Source organism: Nannobrachium achirus, assembly GCF_963921795.1.
Source record: "Nannobrachium achirus genome assembly, chromosome: 17".
Lineage (NCBI taxonomy): Eukaryota > Metazoa > Chordata > Actinopteri > Myctophiformes > Myctophidae > Nannobrachium > Nannobrachium achirus.
In genome coordinates, this window is record NC_137824.1 from 19819902 (window position 1) to 19842630 (window position 22729).

General features: G+C 41.7%; 1 protein-coding gene across 1 annotated transcript; it reads right to left on the minus strand.

Moving 5' to 3' along the window:
• Window positions 1–11831: 11831 nt before the first annotated feature.
• On the minus strand, window positions 11832–21167 carry LOC308302321 (toll-like receptor 13; the record flags this gene model as incomplete). Its single annotated transcript, XM_080746577.1, has 5 exons — window positions 11832–12042; window positions 12891–13008; window positions 13142–13806; window positions 20507–20620; window positions 21160–21167. The coding sequence occupies 5 exons, from the start codon at window positions 21165–21167 to the stop codon at window positions 11832–11834; spliced, it is 1116 nt and encodes a 371-aa protein (XP_080602703.1).
• Window positions 21168–22729: the final 1562 nt, after the last annotated feature.

Consider the following 22729-nt stretch of genomic DNA (forward strand, 5'->3'; position numbering starts at 1 on the left):
TACTCCACTACATTTATTTGAAAACTGTGTATACTGTGAGAAGTGTGTGTGGGAGAGAGAGAATAATGCCTCCTGTAAATTGTAAGACTAACATTTAAGTTGAAACCGAAATGTAAAATCAGATAGAATCACATTTCTTGGATCACTGTCTCTTCACACTTGTGCAGCAGATGCACGCACGCACGCACGCGCGCACACACACAAACACACAGTGCAGAACGTTTATGTCACTCATACTGTAGATCCATCCATCCATCTTCGACCGCTTTTCCGGAATCGCGTAACATTTCCACCTGAGATTTCCAGATTTCTCTATCCTGAGCAACTTCCTCCACTTCCTCTGGGAGTATACCGAGGCATTTCCAGGCCAGTGTAGAAATATAATCCTTCCATCTGGTTTTGGTCTGCCACGGGGTCTCCTCCCAGTGGGACGTGCACCGAGGACCTTCCTAGGAAGGCGCTCAGGAGGCATCCGTACTAGATGCTCGAACCACCTAAGCTGACTCCTTTCCAAGTGTAGGAGCAGCAGTTATACTACAAGTCTCTCCCGAGTGACTGAACTTCTCACCCCATCTCTAATGGAGATACCAGCCACCCGTCTGAGAACACTCATTTCGGCCACCCGCAACCTCATAGGCTACTTCGGTCATGACCCACACTTCATGATAGATAAGAGTAGGAATGAAGATTGCTCGGTAGACAGAGAGCTTCCTGCCCAACTCTTTTTTTTCCCACAACAGTGCGATTTAGTGACTGCAAAACCGTATCTCGGGGTCTTGTTCACAGATGAGAGAAAAGTGAAGGAGATCACTCATAGATGACATATTTTGTATGCACCTTGGGGATATGTAAACCTGCACACACTTCCCGTGTTGTCTTGTCTCGCTACCAACGGCACTTAATCACCACCTGGGCTCTCGAGGGAGGCCACCTCCCTTCTCGTGGTTACTGACAGTATACTGGACTCCCTGAGGGTTAATGTGACAACAGATTAAACCGTTTGTCTATGCAATCTAGAAACTTATATCTGGACCCAAACTGAGAAATAATCCTACAAAGAGATGATGACCGAGGATGGAGCAGAGGCGCAACACAGCTTTTTGGGTCCTAAATTGAATTAGTGAATTATATATTTTTTTTATATAAAAGAGTGAAAATACAAAAGGTTGTAAAGAGAGAGAAAATCTCTACAATATCGAATCTTGCAAAAGAAGACTATCTTATAGGAGCAGCTGTAGTCAACTTATGTCGCTCAATATGATATAAAAACAGACATTTGACACCTTTCTGACAGTTGACACCATGTGGAACAAACATTATATGAATTGTTATATATGTTTAAGTCAGGTGACATATTCAGCTATATTTTCATCCATAGCTTACCCCTTATACCTAAACTACTTTGCCTTTTTTTTTTTTTACTATTTTGAAAAACATTTTAAAATACTTCAAATAGCCGATCTACATCAACACGTTGTGAGCTTGTAGATCAGCTGTTTGAACTATTTAACAATGTTTTTCAAAATGGTTTAAAAGGCAAAGACGTTGTATGGCCTGGGGTAAGGCATGGACTAAAATGGGTCCCCTAGTACTAAACCTCCTATTCGGATAGGCTTTCAGAACTAGTGTTGCGGTTTCTTGAGTCAATAATAATACAAAGTTGACAGACAAGTCTTAAAGTTAGTAGTTGTTTATTCAAAGCAAGAGCAGTCCTAACCCGGATAGTAGACGTTGGTCAGCTACTGTATCTAGCTAAATTACAGACCGCTTAAATATTGCAGATTACTCTTCCTCTAGTCTAGCTCTAACAAGCTATAGGTTTGACCAATCAAAAACGATCGTATCCTCATTCCCTCATCATATCATACCCTCACACGTACCATGTGTGTTCTTTTTCTTCACCTTTCTCACTGCAAACATGACAGCATGGATATTTCTGGTCTGCTAACTCTTGAAACCCTCCAGGTGCGCAAGCATAAGCGCACATACATGATTTTCTTCTGCTCCATGTTAATGAATGCAACCATTCTCACAAGAGTCACGCACGCAAAGATTATTTTGGTGCTTTCCCAGCGTAAATAGTATAGGCTCTATGTGAGGTAATCACACAACACTCAGAATGTACAGTAGGCACATAGAACACTCAATTTGCATTTAGGAAAGCAAAGAAATATCAAAGCTGTGTTCTCACGAACACAGCTGTATTTTACCTGCAAAACAACCAATGAGCTTATAGATTGGCTATTTTCATTCTTATTTTACACAAAGTGTAAAATAAGAATGTTAATGATTAGATTTTTTATAATAAGCTACATTTACAAAGTAACTTTGCAAAAATTCTCGAATAATTGTAGCAGAGTAAAGATACAACATTTGTTACTGAGACGTAATGCAGTGGAAGAATAAAGCATGGGTCTTCACCAACAGAACACACATATATTCTTTAGACATTAGACATGTGGAGCACAACATTTCACGGCTCACACGTATAGTTGTGTGGCATGGAATCAATTAAAAGGCCATACTGAATGAATAGCCTATTGACAGATGTATAGATCTATGTGTCTGGGTCAGTGTGAGGTGTGTCCAGAGCTCTGCGTAGGTTCTGCCAGAACAGTCCAGGGTGCTGTCTAGTCTGGGACCAGCTCAGGTAGGTGTGTTTCTTCACCAGCCTCCTCATGTGATAGTAGGGAGACAACTGCTGGGCCGGAATGTCCTCCAGAAACACCAGGATCAGTACGTCCTTCTGTTCATCAAACAGACGGTAGCTGCACACAGGAGATGACAGAAAATGTACTGTCTGTCTAACTTTAGAACATTTTATTTTGGACACACAGTATGACTAGATAAAGCTACATCAACGAGCGGGCAGCGGTCGGCTAGGGTGGGTGCGTACTGCGTTGTTCTGACACACGTTAATCCAACGTTGCGTTCGTCCGAACTAACCCTATCCCTAACCGCACGCGTAGCCAGGGGCGTCACAAGGGGGGGGGGGGGGATTATTTTATACTTTAGCTATTGAAAAATATCAGATATACAAGCTCACAGGGCGGCACAGAGTGACACACTGTGAGCTTGTATATCTGCTATTTTTCAATAGTTAAAGCACAAAAATCCCCCCCCATGAAGAACATTCATGGGGGGCCCGCAGAGAATGCTGGTACCCAGGGCCCAGAATTTGGTGCGACACCCCTGCGCGTAGCCACGTAGTCGGAGTAATGAGACGTTGGACTGACGAATTCCTCCCGCCTAGGGTAGGGCGAGCTTGTTAACGGTCTGCCGGTTCCATTTCCCGGACTGGCAAGGAACATCTGGGTAGGGTAGTGTCTAGTGCAGTGGTGTTCAAACCTTTTCACATCAAGGTCCATTATTTAGTCGGCATTTGATTCACGGACGTTCATTTGATGAGATTTAGCCTCTTAGAACTTTGAATATTTTGTTATCATTGGATAAGATTTTGTCCACAATTCCATTGATTTGGCACCAATAGGAGAGACTGTTATCTCTCCTATTGTAAATGTTGATCGTCTTGAGAGCATACAATTTCATATACGTAAACCTGGCCACCAGTTAAATTAGCATGACTTTTCAGTTAAATGGCACCCCCACCTGGCCATCTGGATCTCTCTAGAGCACCACTCACTCTCCAGGTAATGATGGCTGATCACACAGATGGTCTTTCTGCTGCCATAGATGGCATCTGCAATGTTCTCTATGATGGGTTTACCTGGAAACAACATGTGAACATGAATCAAGATTCAAAACATTTTCAAGAGATATCTTTCTGTCCATAAGTGATGGTGACAGAAAGAGACAAACAGATTTATGTATATTACTTACAGATGGAGAGAGTGTTTTACCTGGTAGGAAGTCTCTGTGATGCAGACAGAGTCTCCAGCCCTGCTCTCCCTCCAGCACTGGAAGCATTTCTCTGCAAACCCAGAGCTCATCGTGAACATTGTAGGAGATGAAGGCATCATACTGCTGAGGAGCACCCCTCTTTCTTTTGTTAGCATCATACAGGAAGGCCAAGAAGAGGTAGTAGGCATAGAGCAGATACAGCTTTAGGAAATGGTAGGTGAAGGATGTGAGCAGAGTTAGCATAATCACACAAGTGGAGGAAATGTAGCAGATGAAGCTAGCGTCCATCCAACAGGAATGGACATCAAAGTCCAGAAACCTGTCTCCCTTTTTGGTCAGAGGATAGCCACAAGTGTAGTTGTGAGCACCAACTACCTGCGTTTTGTTGTTGTTCAGCACCCACTGGTGAAAGTCAGAATTGGAGCAATCACAAGCAAATGGGTTGTCACCCAGGTTAACATACCTGAGAGCAGGGAGCGAATGCAACACGGAGACAATGATCACCGTCAACTCGTTCTGACTCAGGTCCAGCCAAGAGAGTTGAGTCAAGTTGGCTTGTGCCAGGAAATTTAGGGATGTCAGATTATTGTTGGAGAGATCGAGAGCCTCTAGGTTCGGGATTGAGTCAAATGCAGCTGAGTTCACGTATTGCAAATTATTGCCCCTGAGGGTGAGAGCCTTCAGTTGCGGTGTGTTTTTAAATGTGGTGAATGTAGGATACTCCCAATTAACCCTCTGAAAAGGAAAATGAAATGTAAAGCTCTTCAGGCTCTTCAGCGATGGTAAATCAAATAGATAACTGCTAATTGGTTCATTAGACGGACTCTGAATGGGATTATTGAGAATGTGACTATTTAGACTAAGGCTTTCAAGTTCATCCAGTCCGGCAAAAGCAGTGCCTTCCCACTGCACCAACCTATCTGATTCCACGTCTAAGTGCTTGAGTGATTTCAGACTTTTCAAATACCCTCTCTTGAGTGATATAAAGCAATTAGTCCTCAAGTCCAAGAATTCTAGTTTATTTAGACCTTTATTGAAGGTATTGAAGGCATTGCCAAACTTCTGAATGTAATTAGCATTAATAGTTAGAACCTTTAACTCACTGAGCCATTGAAAAACACACTGTTTGATCGTAAAGATGCGATTGTTATCTAGGTGAAGGTGTGTGAGTCTGGTTAGATTGAAGAAGTCTAAGCAGCCTAAATCATTGATATAATTAGATTTCAGGTTTAGGATTTCAAGCATGGAGAGATGCTTAACATCGTCTGGCACTTTGGAAAGGACGTTAGCCCTAAGGTTCAGGTGACTCAGTTGCTTCATTTGTTTTATTGAATCCTTAAACAGGTCGGTGAGTCTATTGAAGGATAGATCCAGGTCTGTTAGCTGAGTACAAGGTGACACCTTTTTACTTAGCCTGGCAATGTGGATGTATTGTAGGTCGAGTGTCCTCAGAGTGGATATATTGCATGCTGTATTTAAGATTCCTCTGTCTATCCACTGCTCCATAAATATCAGATATAGATACTCTAGTGAATCAAGGCTCTGCAGAGACTTTGTAAGGGTGTCAAAAGATATAGAACCACTTAGATACACCTTAGTTAAATTCCTGACAAAATATGTGTCCGGTATGTCCCACTCCCATCCTTTGTTACAACAATCTGACAGGTCGATAGTCTTAAGATGTGGAAATACAGCTGTCGTGATGCTAAATCTTTTAATCAAATGTGACATCACTCTCAACTCCCTGAGCTCAGAGGACATGTTTAATGGCAGATCTTTTGACTGAAAGGACTCTAATTCGTAAATTGAGATGTTCAGCACCTGTAATCGTGGTAGTTGTAAGATGGTGATAATATCTCTCATTTGATGTAAGTGGTTGGTCTCCAGATTTAGTGCCTTTAAGTTGGTGAGTGGCAGGAAGGCAGCAGGGCTGATGGATTTTATATAGTTTGCATCCAAGCGCAGTAGCAACAGTTTAGACAGTCCCTGAAACATATTGTGTGTCAGTGTTGTTAGTTTGTTATTGTTCAAATGGAGATCTTTAAGTTCCACAAAATTGACAAAAGCCCAGTCATCTACCTCAGTTATTGAATTAGAAGACAGTGTTAATGATGTAACGTCTCTGGGAATGTCATCTGGTATGTTAACAAGGCCACGATGTTCACAATCAACTGAAACACCAGCAGTCACATTGTCAGAGTAAAGAATAGTGCAGTCTTTGAGGACGTAAGACAGTATGGGACAAAGATGAAGCATGCACAGCAGAAATAAGAAAGGGAAACTATGCCACGTTCCTGTCTTTGACATTGTTGCTGTCTTGAGGGTCAACAGGTTCTTAAGGTGAAGTAATTCTGCTGTGGACACTGGTTGGTGACAACACTGTTGAGGATAGACGATCTAAAGAGGATAAGACAGTAAATTGTTACAGTACGCATGTAACCTTTTACTTGATCTGTTACCTTTCATTGTCTCTGCCAGGCCGAAGGCATGTCCGAGACCATGTTTTACCCACTCTCCGTCCCTGTGTTCCCCCGTCTGTCTGTTAACGGCTAATCACAGATTTGTCATAATTATTTGATCCTGATTGGCTAAGATTCCAATTTTGATGGAGTGGTCCCAGGGGTCATCAAAACTATAACGTTGTTTCCTGTTGAGATTGGCACATTTCACCCAGGTTTTTTCATCTCACTCACGTCACTTTGTCTGCTGACCTCACTCAGCAACGAAATAAACAGAAAATAAACCAAAGTAAAAATAAACAATTCACAGGAGGCAAGCAGTGATCACCCCATGACGTGCACTGCAATGTAGTTTCAAATGCACTACATTGCAGGCGCTTTTTGAGAGTGAAAAAAAATAAGAAGGCACGTATGGCATGTGTGATCTGGGCAGCTTGCCCCAGGAAATGTGCCAATCAACAGGAAACAGCTGCATGTCCGTACACGGACAAATATATCCATGGCAAAGACTTCTGTCTTTGGCCCATTTTCTTTTGCACTCACCATTATTACAACATCCTTATTTTGATCATAAGACCCAATTACTGAATGTCAAGTCTCCAGGTTTCAGAATATGTATGACACTATGGCACATTATGATACCAACTACTAGTGGTTCTCAAATGTTTATTTGCAAGGAACCCAGTAACTGTTGAGAGTTTGACTTAATCTTCAGTCTTTTCAAATCTACTGAGTGCAATAATAACATAGAGAGCACTTCATTATTTCTGTAACTGTTACCATTGATGCACAGTAAAATAACTAAGACCATGTACTCTAGTACTGTACTTACTTTAAGTACTATTCTGAGGATTCTTTTTACTTGTATAATACTGGTATTCTCAAGTATTCTTTATTTTCAATACTTTTACTTCTACTCCACCTCAGAGGCAAATGTTGTACTTCTACTCCACTATAACTATATGAAAACTTTAGTTACTATAGTTACTTTTGATTACATTTTGATTATCATTATAAAACACACATATAATTTGGCCATTTCAAAATAGCAGATCTACAAGCTCACAATGCATTGCAATGCGACACCTTATTTATTTATACATTTTGAACTTGTGAAATGGGACATTCGGCACAATGAGTACTTTAAGTATATTTGGACATCGATACTGTTCCATTTTACTCAAGTACATTTTGAATATGGGACTTCTATGTGTAACTGAGCATATATTGCAGTATTGATACTTTTACTTAAAGGGGTACTGTCACCTAAAGGGGTACTGTCACTTTAAAAAGTAATCTTAAAATATGAGTTAATATTTTTATGATGTCATTGTGGGAATGCTCAATAAAGCCAATCAAATTAATTGACTGTACTTAGACTACTGACTGTACTCGCCAGCTGTTGTTGGGGGGGCGAGGGGCAGATTACACTGTGACATGAGTTTCAGACTATTTTAGACCGTTTTCAGAGAGACCACGTGACCCCTACTGTATCATACTATTATAATTTTGGGGCGTGTCAATGGGCCTTTAAGTAAAGCTGGTTCACACGGCAGAGTGAGTAGCCATGTTTGAAAGGTTTTAATGGTTTAATTGCCAACTTTATTTTTGGTACACTTACCGGCAGTCACTGTCTGGCCAAAACCTCTTAACTCCATTTTTTAGGTTTTTGATTTTTTGGCATAAATCAGGGCTATTGAACACCCTTTACATCTGCGCGTTGGTTTAAATAATATTGAACAAATGGACAGTAGTAAAAAGCCCTTCGGTCAAACCTCTTAAAGGGGAAGACCACCCATTTTCAATATTGAACTATGTCATTAATATACCTTAGAGAAGCTGAGTGGAAATTTAAAAAAAAGTCCCCCCTCTTCTGTGTTGCCTAGAACTGGAGGATTGATTTTGGGGTTTGTATTGCAAATTACAATTTGATGACATCACACATTGTACTTTACAATACAAACCCCAAAATCAATCCTCCAGTTCTAGGCAACACAGAAGAGGGGGAACTTTTTTTTAATTTCCACACAACTCCTCTAAGGTATATTAATGACATAGTTCAATATTGAAAATGGGTGGTCTTACCCTTTAACTCCACTTGAGCTCATTTTCCCGAAAATGAACATTTTGGAGTTAGGAGGTTTCGGTCCGACAGCAGAGATATACAAGTTACCGTGCTGTACTGTACTCTACAACTGTAGCTACAGTGACATTTGCTGCCGGCTACCGGTACCCTGTTGGTCGGTCCACATTTATTAGTACATATCAAGAGCTTGATGCATGCTTTGTTTTACTCCACAATTCCAACTGCAACTGTTTCTTAATCTTCAGTTTCTTAATCTTCAGAAAACACATGCATGGCATAATAGTTACTGGGGTTGAATCGTCAATAGTATACACCTAGGAACGGCATTTATAATCTTGATACTCACATGATGCCAGGGAAAAGATTAGCCTCCCTCCATCATCCTTCAATGAGGCATCATCATTTGGAGATGTGATTCCATTTGATCAGTATACTGTATATATAGTCCATATAGAAGCTAAGTGAAAGAGGAAATTAGAATTGGACTCCCCATTATTGTACACTGTCAGAGTTAACGGGAGACCTTGTAATATTCAAGTTTGAGAAACTCTGCCTTGTCTCTGTTAGAGTGGACTATAAGAACGGGGAATGGGGCTGCGGAGGCTTGTGCCCCGATGGGGCTGGCAGGAACAGTCGCTTGCAGATCGGATATTTTCACTACTTTAATCATTTTTAAAATGATAAACACAAAACGAATGGTTTTGGACTCACTCACTCACTCACTCACTCACTCCCCCCCCCCACCACTTTCAGTGGTTTAAAGTAACTAAGTACATTTACTCAAGTACTGTACTTTGCTTGAGTGTTTCCAATTTCCAGTACTTTTACTTCTACTTCTACTCCATCGGATCCAAATATCGCATACTTTTACTCCACTACATTTATTTGAAAACTGTGTATACTGTGAGAAGTGTGTGTGGGAGAGAGAGAATAATGCCTCCTGTAAATTGTAAGACTAACATTTAAGTTGAAACCGAAATGTAAAATCAGATAGAATCACATTTCTTGGATCACTGTCTCTTCACACTTGTGCAGCAGATGCACGCACGCACGCACGCGCGCACACACACAAACACACAGTGCAGAACGTTTATGTCACTCATACTGTAGATCCATCCATCCATCTTCGACCGCTTTTCCGGAATCGCGTAACATTTCCACCTGAGATTTCCAGATTTCTCTATCCTGAGCAACTTCCTCCACTTCCTCTGGGAGTATACCGAGGCATTTCCAGGCCAGTGTAGAAATATAATCCTTCCATCTGGTTTTGGTCTGCCACGGGGTCTCCTCCCAGTGGGACGTGCACCGAGGACCTTCCTAGGAAGGCGCTCAGGAGGCATCCGTACTAGATGCTCGAACCACCTAAGCTGACTCCTTTCCAAGTGTAGGAGCAGCAGTTATACTACAAGTCTCTCTCGAGTGACTGAACTTCTCACCCCATCTCTAATGGAGATACCAGCCACCCGTCTGAGAACACTCATTTCGGCCACCCGCAACCTCATAGGCTACTTCGGTCATGACCCACACTTCATGATAGATAAGAGTAGGAATGAAGATTGCTCGGTAGACAGAGAGCTTCCTGCCCAACTCTTTTTTTTCCCACAACAGTGCGATTTAGTGACTGCAAAACCGTATCTCGGGGTCTTGTTCACAGATGAGAGAAAAGTGAAGGAGATCACTCATAGATGACATATTTTGTATGCACCTTGGGGATATGTAAACCTGCACACACTTCCCGTGTTGTCTTGTCTCGCTACCAACGGCACTTAATCACCACCTGGGCTCTCGAGGGAGGCCACCTCCCTTCTCGTGGTTACTGACAGTATACTGGACTCCCTGAGGGTTAATGTGACAACAGATTAAACCGTTTGTCTATGCAATCTAGAAACTTATATCTGGACCCAAACTGAGAAATAATCCTACAAAGAGATGATGACCGAGGATGGAGCAGAGGCGCAACACAGCTTTTTGGGTCCTAAATTGAATTAGTGAATTATATATTTTTTTTATATAAAAGAGTGAAAATACAAAAGGTTGTAAAGAGAGAGAAAATCTCTACAATATCGAATCTTGCAAAAGAAGACTATCTTATAGGAGCAGCTGTAGTCAACTTATGTCGCTCAATATGATATAAAAACAGACATTTGACACCTTTCTGACAGTTGACACCATGTGGAACAAACATTATATGAATTGTTATATATGTTTAAGTCAGGTGACATATTCAGCTATATTTTCATCCATAGCTTACCCCTTATACCTAAACTACTTTGCCTTTTTTTTTTTTTACTATTTTGAAAAACATTTTAAAATACTTCAAATAGCCGATCTACATCAACACGTTGTGAGCTTGTAGATCAGCTGTTTGAACTATTTAACAATGTTTTTCAAAATGGTTTAAAAGGCAAAGACGTTGTATGGCCTGGGGTAAGGCATGGACTAAAATGGGTCCCCTAGTACTAAACCTCCTATTCGGATAGGCTTTCAGAACTAGTGTTGCGGTTTCTTGAGTCAATAATAATACAAAGTTGACAGACAAGTCTTAAAGTTAGTAGTTGTTTATTCAAAGCAAGAGCAGTCCTAACCCGGATAGTAGACGTTGGTCAGCTACTGTATCTAGCTAAATTACAGACCGCTTAAATATTGCAGATTACTCTTCCTCTAGTCTAGCTCTAACAAGCTATAGGTTTGACCAATCAAAAACGATCGTATCCTCATTCCCTCATCATATCATACCCTCACACGTACCATGTGTGTTCTTTTTCTTCACCTTTCTCACTGCAAACATGACAGCATGGATATTTCTGGTCTGCTAACTCTTGAAACCCTCCAGGTGCGCAAGCATAAGCGCACATACATGATTTTCTTCTGCTCCATGTTAATGAATGCAACCATTCTCACAAGAGTCACGCACGCAAAGATTATTTTGGTGCTTTCCCAGCGTAAATAGTATAGGCTCTATGTGAGGTAATCACACAACACTCAGAATGTACAGTAGGCACATAGAACACTCAATTTGCATTTAGGAAAGCAAAGAAATATCAAAGCTGTGTTCTCACGAACACAGCTGTATTTTACCTGCAAAACAACCAATGAGCTTATAGATTGGCTATTTTCATTCTTATTTTACACAAAGTGTAAAATAAGAATGTTAATGATTAGATTTTTTATAATAAGCTACATTTACAAAGTAACTTTGCAAAAATTCTCGAATAATTGTAGCAGAGTAAAGATACAACATTTGTTACTGAGACGTAATGCAGTGGAAGAATAAAGCATGGGTCTTCACCAACAGAACACACATATATTCTTTAGACATTAGACATGTGGAGCACAACATTTCACGGCTCACACGTATAGTTGTGTGGCATGGAATCAATTAAAAGGCCATACTGAATGAATAGCCTATTGACAGATGTATAGATCTATGTGTCTGGGTCAGTGTGAGGTGTGTCCAGAGCTCTGCGTAGGTTCTGCCAGAACAGTCCAGGGTGCTGTCTAGTCTGGGACCAGCTCAGGTAGGTGTGTTTCTTCACCAGCCTCCTCATGTGATAGTAGGGAGACAACTGCTGGGCCGGAATGTCCTCCAGAAACACCAGGATCAGTACGTCCTTCTGTTCATCAAACAGACGGTAGCTGCACACAGGAGATGACAGAAAATGTACTGTCTGTCTAACTTTAGAACATTTTATTTTGGACACACAGTATGACTAGATAAAGCTACATCAACGAGCGGGCAGCGGTCGGCTAGGGTGGGTGCGTACTGCGTTGTTCTGACACACGTTAATCCAACGTTGCGTTCGTCCGAACTAACCCTATCCCTAACCGCACGCGTAGCCAGGGGCGTCACAAGGGGGGGGGGGGGGGGGGGGGATTATTTTATACTTTAGCTATTGAAAAATATCAGATATACAAGCTCACAGGGCGGCACAGAGTGACACACTGTGAGCTTGTATATCTGCTATTTTTCAATAGTTAAAGCACAAAAATCCCCCCCCATGAAGAACATTCATGGGGGGCCCGCAGAGAATGCTGGTACCCAGGGCCCAGAATTTGGTGCGACACCCCTGCGCGTAGCCACGTAGTCGGAGTAATGAGACGTTGGACTGACGAATTCCTCCCGCCTAGGGTAGGGCGAGCTTGTTAACGGTCTGCCGGTTCCATTTCCCGGACTGGCAAGGAACATCTGGGTAGGGTAGTGTCTAGTGCAGTGGTGTTCAAACCTTTTCACATCAAGGTCCATTATTTAGTCGGCATTTGATTCACGGACGTTCATTTGATGAGATTTAGCCTCTTAGAACTTTGAATATTTTGTTATCATTGGATAAGATTTTGTCCACAATTCCATTGATTTGGCACCAATAGGAGAGACTGTTATCTCTCCTATTGTAAATGTTGATCGTCTTGAGAGCATACAATTTCATATACGTAAACCTGGCCACCAGTTAAATTAGCATGACTTTTCAGTTAAATGGCACCCCCACCTGGCCATCTGGATCTCTCTAGAGCACCACTCACTCTCCAGGTAATGATGGCTGATCACACAGATGGTCTTTCTGCTGCCATAGATGGCATCTGCAATGTTCTCTATGATGGGTTTACCTGGAAACAACATGTGAACATGAATCAAGATTCAAAACATTTTCAAGAGATATCTTTCTGTCCATAAGTGATGGTGACAGAAAGAGACAAACAGATTTATGTATATTACTTACAGATGGAGAGAGTGTTTTACCTGGTAGGAAGTCTCTGTGATGCAGACAGAGTCTCCAGCCCTGCTCTCCCTCCAGCACTGGAAGCATTTCTCTGCAAACCCAGAGCTCATCGTGAACATTGTAGGAGATGAAGGCATCATACTGCTGAGGAGCACCCCTCTTTCTTTTGTTAGCATCATACAGGAAGGCCAAGAAGAGGTAGTAGGCATAGAGCAGATACAGCTTTAGGAAATGGTAGGTGAAGGATGTGAGCAGAGTTAGCATAATCACACAAGTGGAGGAAATGTAGCAGATGAAGCTAGCGTCCATCCAACAGGAATGGACATCAAAGTCCAGAAACCTGTCTCCCTTTTTGGTCAGAGGATAGCCACAAGTGTAGTTGTGAGCACCAACTACCTGCGTTTTGTTGTTGTTCAGCACCCACTGGTGAAAGTCAGAATTGGAGCAATCACAAGCAAATGGGTTGTCACCCAGGTTAACATACCTGAGAGCAGGGAGCGAATGCAACACGGAGACAATGATCACCGTCAACTCGTTCTGACTCAGGTCCAGCCAAGAGAGTTGAGTCAAGTTGGCTTGTGCCAGGAAATTTAGGGATGTCAGATTATTGTTGGAGAGATCGAGAGCCTCTAGGTTCGGGATTGAGTCAAATGCAGCTGAGTTCACGTATTGCAAATTATTGCCCCTGAGGGTGAGAGCCTTCAGTTGCGGTGTGTTTTTAAATGTGGTGAATGTAGGATACTCCCAATTAACCCTCTGAAAAGGAAAATGAAATGTAAAGCTCTTCAGGCTCTTCAGCGATGGTAAATCAAATAGATAACTGCTAATTGGTTCATTAGACGGACTCTGAATGGGATTATTGAGAATGTGACTATTTAGACTAAGGCTTTCAAGTTCATCCAGTCCGGCAAAAGCAGTGCCTTCCCACTGCACCAACCTATCTGATTCCACGTCTAAGTGCTTGAGTGATTTCAGACTTTTCAAATACCCTCTCTTGAGTGATATAAAGCAATTAGTCCTCAAGTCCAAGAATTCTAGTTTATTTAGACCTTTATTGAAGGTATTGAAGGCATTGCCAAACTTCTGAATGTAATTAGCATTAATAGTTAGAACCTTTAACTCACTGAGCCATTGAAAAACACACTGTTTGATCGTAAAGATGCGATTGTTATCTAGGTGAAGGTGTGTGAGTCTGGTTAGATTGAAGAAGTCTAAGCAGCCTAAATCATTGATATAATTCGATTTCAGGTTTAGGATTTCAAGCATGGAGAGATACTTAACATCGTCTGGCACTTTGGAAAGGTCGTTAGCCCGAAGGTTCAGGTGACTCAGTTGCTTCATTTGTTTTATTGAATCCTTAAACAGGTTGGTGAGTCTATTAAAGGATAGATCCAGGTCTGTTAGCTGAGCACAAGGTGACACTTTTTTACTTAGGCTGGCAATGTTGATGTTGTATGGTAGGTCGAGTGTCCTCAGTGTGGATATATTGCATGCGGTATTTAAGATTCCTCTGTTTATCCACTCCTCCATAAAAATCAGAGATAGATACTCTAGTGAATCAAGGCTTTGTAGAGATTTTGTAAGGCTGTCAAAAGAGATAGAACCAATTAGATACACCTTGGTTAAATTCTTGACAAAATATGTGTCCTGTATGTCCCACTCCCATCCTTTGTTACAACAATCTGACAGGTCGATAGTCTTGAGATGAGGAAATACAGCTGTCGTGATGCTAAACCTTTTAATCGACTGTGATATCACTCTCAACTCCCTGAGCTCAGAGGACATGTTTAATGGCAGATCTTTTGACTGAAAAGACTCTAACTCTTGAATTGAGATGTTCAGCACCTGTAATCGTGGTAGTTGCAAGATGGTGACAATATCTGTCATTTGATGTAAGTGGTTGGACTCCAGATTTAGTGCCTCTAAGTTGGTGAGTGGCTTGAAGGCAGCAGTGCTGATGGATTTTATATAGTTCAGATCCAAGCGCAGCAGCAACAGTTTAGACAGTCCCTGAAACATATTGTCTGTCAGTGTTGTTAGTTTGTTATTGTTCATGTGGAGATCTTTAAGTTCCACAAAGTTGACAAAAGCCCAGTCATCTACATGAGTTATTGAATTAGAAGACAGTGTTAATGATGTAACATATCTGGGAATGTCATCTGGTATGTTAACAAGGCCACGATGTTCACAATCAACTGAAACACCAGCAGTGACATTTTCAGAGTAAAGAATAGTGCATTCTTTGAGGAAGTAAGCCAGTATGGGACAAAGATGAAGCGTGCACAGCAGAAATAAGAAGGGGAAACGATGCCACGTTCCTGTGTGTGGCATCATTGCTGTCTTGAGGGTCAACAGGTTCTTAAGGTGAAGTAATTCTGCTGTGGACACTGGTTGGTGACAACACTGTTGAGGACAGATGATCTAAAGAGTATAAAACGGTAAATTGTTACAGCACACATGTAACCTTTTACTTGATCTGTTACCTTTCATTGTCTCGACTATGTTTTACCCACTCTCTGTCCCTGTGTTCCCCCGTCCGTCTGTTAACAGCTCAGATTTTTCATAATTATTTGATCCTGAATGGCTAAGATTGCCTTCCAATTTTGATGGATTGGTCCCAGGGGTCATCAATACTATTGTCTGTACAGTACACAGACAAATATATCCGTAGCAAAGATTTCTGTCTCTGGCACATTTTCTTTTGTACACACCATTATTATAACATCCTTATTTTGATCATAAGACCCAATTACTGGAGGTTTTCTTCAGAATATGTATGACACTATGGCACATTATGATACCACCTTGTACTAGTGGATCTCAAATATTTTATTTGCAAGGATCACAGTAACTGTTGAAAGAGTAGAGTACACTTTATTATTACTGTACCTCTTACCAGTGATGTACAGTCAAATAACTAAGACCATGTACTCTAGTACTGTACTTACTGTAAGTACTATTCTGAGGGTTCTTTTTACTTTTAGGGTATTCTCAAGTATTCTTGATTTTCAATACTTTTACTTCTACTCCACCTCAGAGGCAAATGTCGTACTTCTACTCCACTATGAAACCTTTCACTAGTTAATTTACTTTTATAAAACACACTAGACAATTCAGCCCAACATATATTTTGGCCATTTCAAAATAGCAGATCTACAAGCTCACAATGCATTGCGATGCGACACATTATTTATACATTTTGAACTTATGAAATGGGACATTCTGCATAATGAGTACTTTAAGTATATTTGGACGTCGATACTGTTGTACTTTTACTCAAGTACGTTTGAATATGGGAGTTCTACATGTAACTGAGCATATCTGCATTGCAGTATTGATATTTTCCCTTAGTAAAGTACACAGCAGTCTGTAGGAGAGAGTAGCCATGTTTTAAAGGTTTTAATGTTTTAATTGCCACCTTTATTTTTGATATACTTGCTGGCAAGTGAAGTGTGCAATTATAATTGTTATATTTAGCTCTTTAATGATATACTGTATATGTATGTATTTGCTATATTTATTCACAAGAGAGATATATATTTTTTTAAATATTTTGAATAATAACAGTTGAACAAAAAACAAAGGGCCCATAGAAATCAGTCTGCAGTCCCTACCCTCTGTTTTGCGCCTTGAGACTGGAAAGTCAGGGTTCAAATCCCATGCCGATTCATACCAAAGACTATAATTTAAAGTGTGCAGTCTATTGCATTTTCTTTTAAACAGACATGTTTTTCTTCACTACTTGAGAAAACAAGTTACCGTTCTGTACAGTACTGTACAACTGTACAGTGACAGTTGCTGCCGGCTACCGGTACCCTGTCGGTCGGTCCACATGTTATCAATAGCTTGATGCATGCTTTGTTTTACTCCAAAATTCCAACTGCATACTGTTTCTTCAGCTTCAGACACACATTCATGGCATAATAGTTACTGGGGTTGAATCAATAGTATACACCTCGGAACAACATTCATAATCTTGATACTCACATGATGTCAGGGAAAGGATTAGCCTCTCTGTGGTGCAAAGTCGTATCCCTCCATCATCTTTCAATGAAGCATCATCATTTGGAGAGTTCATGTGAGTACATTTGACCAGTATACTCTGTATATATAGCCTTTAGGCCATATAGAAGAGAAGTGAAAGATGAAAGATCACACACACACACACACACACACACACACACACACACACACACACACACACACACACACACACACACACACACACACACACACACACACACACACACACACACACTCACTTCCCCCATTTGGGGACATTTGGGGACATTACATAGACTTCCATTCATTTTCTGTGGCCTTACCCTAACCTCTATCCCTAAACCTAACCCCTAAACCTAACCCTAACCCCAAACCTTGTGTTGACCAACTTTTTTGTCCCCACAAAGTAGGGAGGTCCCCTGAATGTGACTATGCTAACAATTTTTAGTACCCAAATGGTACTAAATACACACACACACACACACACACACACACACACACACACACACACACACACACACACACACACACACACACACACACACTGGGCAAAGACCTTGTATCTCCAAGTTTAAATGTGTATTTTTTTTCGTAAATTAAAGCCCTACTTCATCATAAAAGAGTGTTGCACTGAAAATAGCACATCGACAAGCACACAATCCTGTTGGAAGTGGATTCCGGGAATTCTGTGGAATCTCTATTGGAATCCCCATGTGTACACTGTCAGAGTTAACGGGAGACCTTGACATATTCAAGTTTGAGAAACCGTGCCATGTCTCTGTTACCCCAGGGCTCCACTGGCGGCGTCGCGCTGCTCTGCGTCTTGACGGCGTCATTGACGCCGTCACATTGGCGTCCGACCGGCTCCACTGCAGCGCAGCGGCTGTGACTGAGGTATTCATTCTATGGCCAATATAGCCCATTTCCAAAACAACATGAAAATCACTTTCAAACAGGAATAAAACTATTTGTGACCTGAATGTGAACGTATAGCGCACATATGTTCAGCAGAGAGCAGCATGCACCACTGACCACTTTGTTTGTCATGATTATAGCCTGTTGTACATCATTTTATCAAAGTAGACCGCTGTAATTACATAAACCTTTTGGGACATCTAGTCACCCTTCACCGTGAATGGATAGCCAACAGCAGAAACGCACGTACAGTATATAGCCTACATTTAAATATAGCCTACAATGCATGTATTAATATTTTATACATGACTGGACGTTGTGGACGCCGTCCAAAAATTGAACCGGGGCGATTTTTTAGTTTGGACGCCGTCAAGGGAGCGTCCGACGCGGACGTCGACGTCGGCAGTGGAGCCACCCTTCATTGATTAAAACGGGAGCGTTCCCAACGTTGACGTTGACGCGACGCTCGACGCGCCCGGTGGAGCCGGGGGGTTAGAGTGGACTATAAGAACGGGGAATGGGGCTGGGGAGGCTTGTGGCCCGACGGGGCTGCCAGGAACAGGCGCTTGTAGATCGGCTATTTCTACTACTTTAATCATTTTTAGAATGATAAACACAAAACGAACGGTTTTGACGACTGACTGACTGACTGACTGACTGACTGACTCACACTCGCTCTCTCTCTCTCTCTCTCTCTTCCCCCACCACCACTTTCAACTTTCTATAGCTTAGAGAATAATAAAAAAACAATAAAAGGCACGTCCATTAAACATAAATGATTCAACTCTGCTATTACAATATCACAACAACAATGGCTCCAGCATCCCACATGCCCTTAGCATATTGCCACTGTAGGGTGCACATCTTGCATGTCCAAAACCATTCCTTTTTTTATTTAAAATAAAATACGTTTCGAGCTTGTAGATCGTCTATTTTCAGTATGGTACCCATATATGGAGATCCAAAGCATATCTCGATATATATAATTTATATACCCATATTATGGGTATATAAATTATATATATCGAGATATGCTTTGAGAGCCCAAACATGCTTACTCAGTTATTCCTTATGTGAAAGTCCTATGTCTGTAGAACCAGCTACACTGATATATATGGATTCTGTTTGTGTGGTATGCAGCGAATGCCTCCATATATGGGCATTCCCATATGAAGTCCTGTTAGATATGGGCTTAATATTGATGACATCAGGGAACTCCATATATGGGCATAAAAGGGATTCTGTTAGAGTGGTTCCCCTGACATCGCAGTGATGTCAGAGCGTGAACCATTAACCGTAAAATCTTCTACACGTCCAGACAGATGGAGACATGATGTGCCGTTTCACGTACCACCTTTGGTTGCAAATATCCAGTCAGGGTGAAGTTTGACAATTTATTGAAGAAGATTCTAACAGAGATGCTATTCTAAATGGTCATAGGAACTATGTACTAAAGGGGCGACAAACAAATAGTTACACAAGGTACACATTTGCTGACACAGTTAGAGTAAGCATTGAGGAGTAAGCTCGGCTGTTGACAATACATGTTTGGCAATCTATTTTTTTTTTCTCATTTCATTTTTATTTACTTTTAAATGAAAAGCACATGTCTCATTCATTTTTACTTACTAACACTTAAGGTATCAAATACCAGATTTCATTTGTAACTGAAAGTCATTATGTGGGTAAAAAACATTCATTGTAGGTCTTAGATCTAGAGTAGGCTATATTTAAATACAATTTGCTTCATATAAACAAGTTAAAAAGTTGTAAATGAGAGAACCAGGGGATAACTGTTACAGTGAAACCAAGACTAGACAAAACAATGAAAAAGCATGACCAATTCTACAAATTTAAAACGTGATAAAAAACAAAACATGAAAAAGAACTATACTTTTTTTATGGGAAGGAACAAAAAACAAAATCAAAACATGTTGTGCCGGACAGTAAATCAGTAGTTCAGTTAGACACTAGTAACTAGTAAGACGCCCTAAGGGCAAGAAGCGACCCCCCCCCCCCCCCCACCCTCCAAAAAGATTAATTAAAATGGGGAAGTCTCTGTGATGCAGACAGAGTCGACAGCCCTGCTCTCCCTCAAAGTCCAGAAACCTGTCTCCCTTTTTGGTAGGTACAAGTGTAGCGATGAGCACCAACTACCTGCGTTTGGTTGTTGTTCACTCACTGGTGAAATTCTAAATTGGAGCAATCACAGGCAAATTATTTTTCAAAGTTCGTAATCGTTCAGATAGTGTTCATTCATATGCATTGTCCACAGCAAAACAAACAAACAGACAGACGGACGGACGGACGGACGGACGGACGGACGGACGGACGGACGGACGGACGGACGGACGGACGGACGGACGGACGTATAGATCTATGTGTCTACATGTAGGTCAGTGTGAGGTGTGTCCAGAGCTCTGCGTAGGTTCTGCCAGAACAGTCCAGGGTGCTGCCCAGCCTGGGACCAGCTCAGGTAGGTGTGTCTCTTCAGCAGTCTCCTCATGTGATGGTAGGGAGACAACTGGTGGGCTGGAATGTCCTCCACAAACAACAGCATCAACGTGTCATCTCCTCTCATCCTGGACAGGGGAGAGGAAATGAACCTTGAATCAGTTTTATTTGTCACATACAGGGTTAAAGCAGTGGAATGAACTTTTCCCCATGCACGCTACATACAGTACTTATCTATCCTATTCCATTAGAAGATATAAGAGGTAGGGGAAAGAGAGAGAAAGCAGGTTAAATAGAATATATACAGTAGATATGCGTACTGTACAGTATGGGTATGTGAAAGCATGCATATGATATTAAGAACATTGGCATCATATTCAGGTTTGTTAATGTTTATTACTGCACTAGTGATTGGATGGGGTTAAAGTCACTGTGACATACTAGCGCCATGTCCAGGGGGTGTACTTGTGCATCAAGCTGCCTCATGCTACAAAATCTACACGTTAAAAATACACCACACATTCTCCCCCAGAATGGGGATGCTAGTGGTTAAGTAGCTTCTGCCTCAGTAAAGCAAAAATGAATCTAAACACACCGTATCTGACCCTCAGAGTTAAATTAACATTCAGTATGTTTTTTTGAATTGTCAAAGAAATGGCACCCCCACCTGGCCATCTGGATCTCTTTAGAGCACCACTCACTCTCCAGGTAACGATGGCTGATCACACAGATGATCTTTCTGCTGCCATAGATGGCCTCTGTAATGTTCTCTATGATGGCTTTCCCTGGAAACAAACACACACACACACACACACACACACACACACACACACACACACACACACACACACACACACACACACACACACACACACACACACACACACACACACACACACACACACACACAAATAAACCTGACTCAAAACTATCTGTCTCTTAAATTTGAGACAGCCAGACAGAAAATACTGCAATAATAATAGCACAATTTTACAGACAAAGTGGGTTTGGTGATATATGGACATGGACACATTTAGATGAATTCATTATAAGCGAGGGACGGAAAGGTTTGTACCCAGTTGGAAGTCCCGGTGGTGCAGACAGAGTCTCCAGCCCTGCTCTCCCTCCAGCACTGGAAGCATTTCTCTGCAAACCCAGAGCTCATCGTGAAAGTTGTAGGAGACAAAGGCATCGTAGTGCTGTGGAGACCCACTCTTTCTTTTGTTGGCATCGTAAAGGAAGGCCAGGAAGAGGTAGTCAGCATAGAGTTGCTTCCTCCTCAGGAAGTGGTAGATGAAGGATGTGAGTAGAGTCAGCACAATTGCACAAGTAGAGGAAATGCAGCAGATTTTTGTGATGTCCATCTGCTCACAGGAATGAACATCAAAGTCCAGAAACCTGACTCCCTTTTTAGCCAGAGGATAGCCACACGTGTAGTGGTGAGCACCAACTACCTGCGTTTGTTTGTTTTTCAGCATCCACTGCTGAATGTCACCATTAGAGCAGTCACAAGTGAAAGGATTGTCACTAGGGGTGTAACGATATAGTAACTGTATCGAAATATCGTTTTTAACTTAAAAAACCGAAGTATATCGAAATGAAAACAGCTAAAATCGAATCGTATCGTTTTATTTTGTATCGTATCGAATCGGCAGTGCAAAGAATCGATTGTATCGATACTGCCTACTTGTGCATGGTATTTAGCATTTTTAACACCTTCTAAGCCAAGGGGAGCCCCTTAATGTTAAAACCGTACTATATCGCACATCCCCCCAGGGACTCTCAGCCACGTCGCACATTCCCGGACTTTGTCTTTAAAACCGGAATAAAAGCTTTTGATCCGAAAATCGGCGATCGTCTAACCTTCCCTAGTCACCACTCGTGCACTGATGGCTCATGCAGACCGTGCATGAAGCAGAGGTGACGTCAGCGCCTCTCCTTCTCCAAGGCACCTTCCACCCATCCGTTTACTGTCTACACACTCGAGCTCCTCCTGCAGCCATGCTTGGGGCTATGCTAGCGAAACTTTTCAGGTCTGTTCTTCAGTCACACATGGACTATTTGCGGGGACATTTACGTGAAAGGATCGCGCACGCGAAACGCACGGGGACATCGACGATCGGCCAAAACCCCCATTCTATCCCAACGGAGATCGAGAAAATCATGGTGAGTTACTGGCCTGGGGGGAAAAAAAAAAGAAAAAACAGCGGCGCTGTTCAAGATGGAGGGGCTGCGGG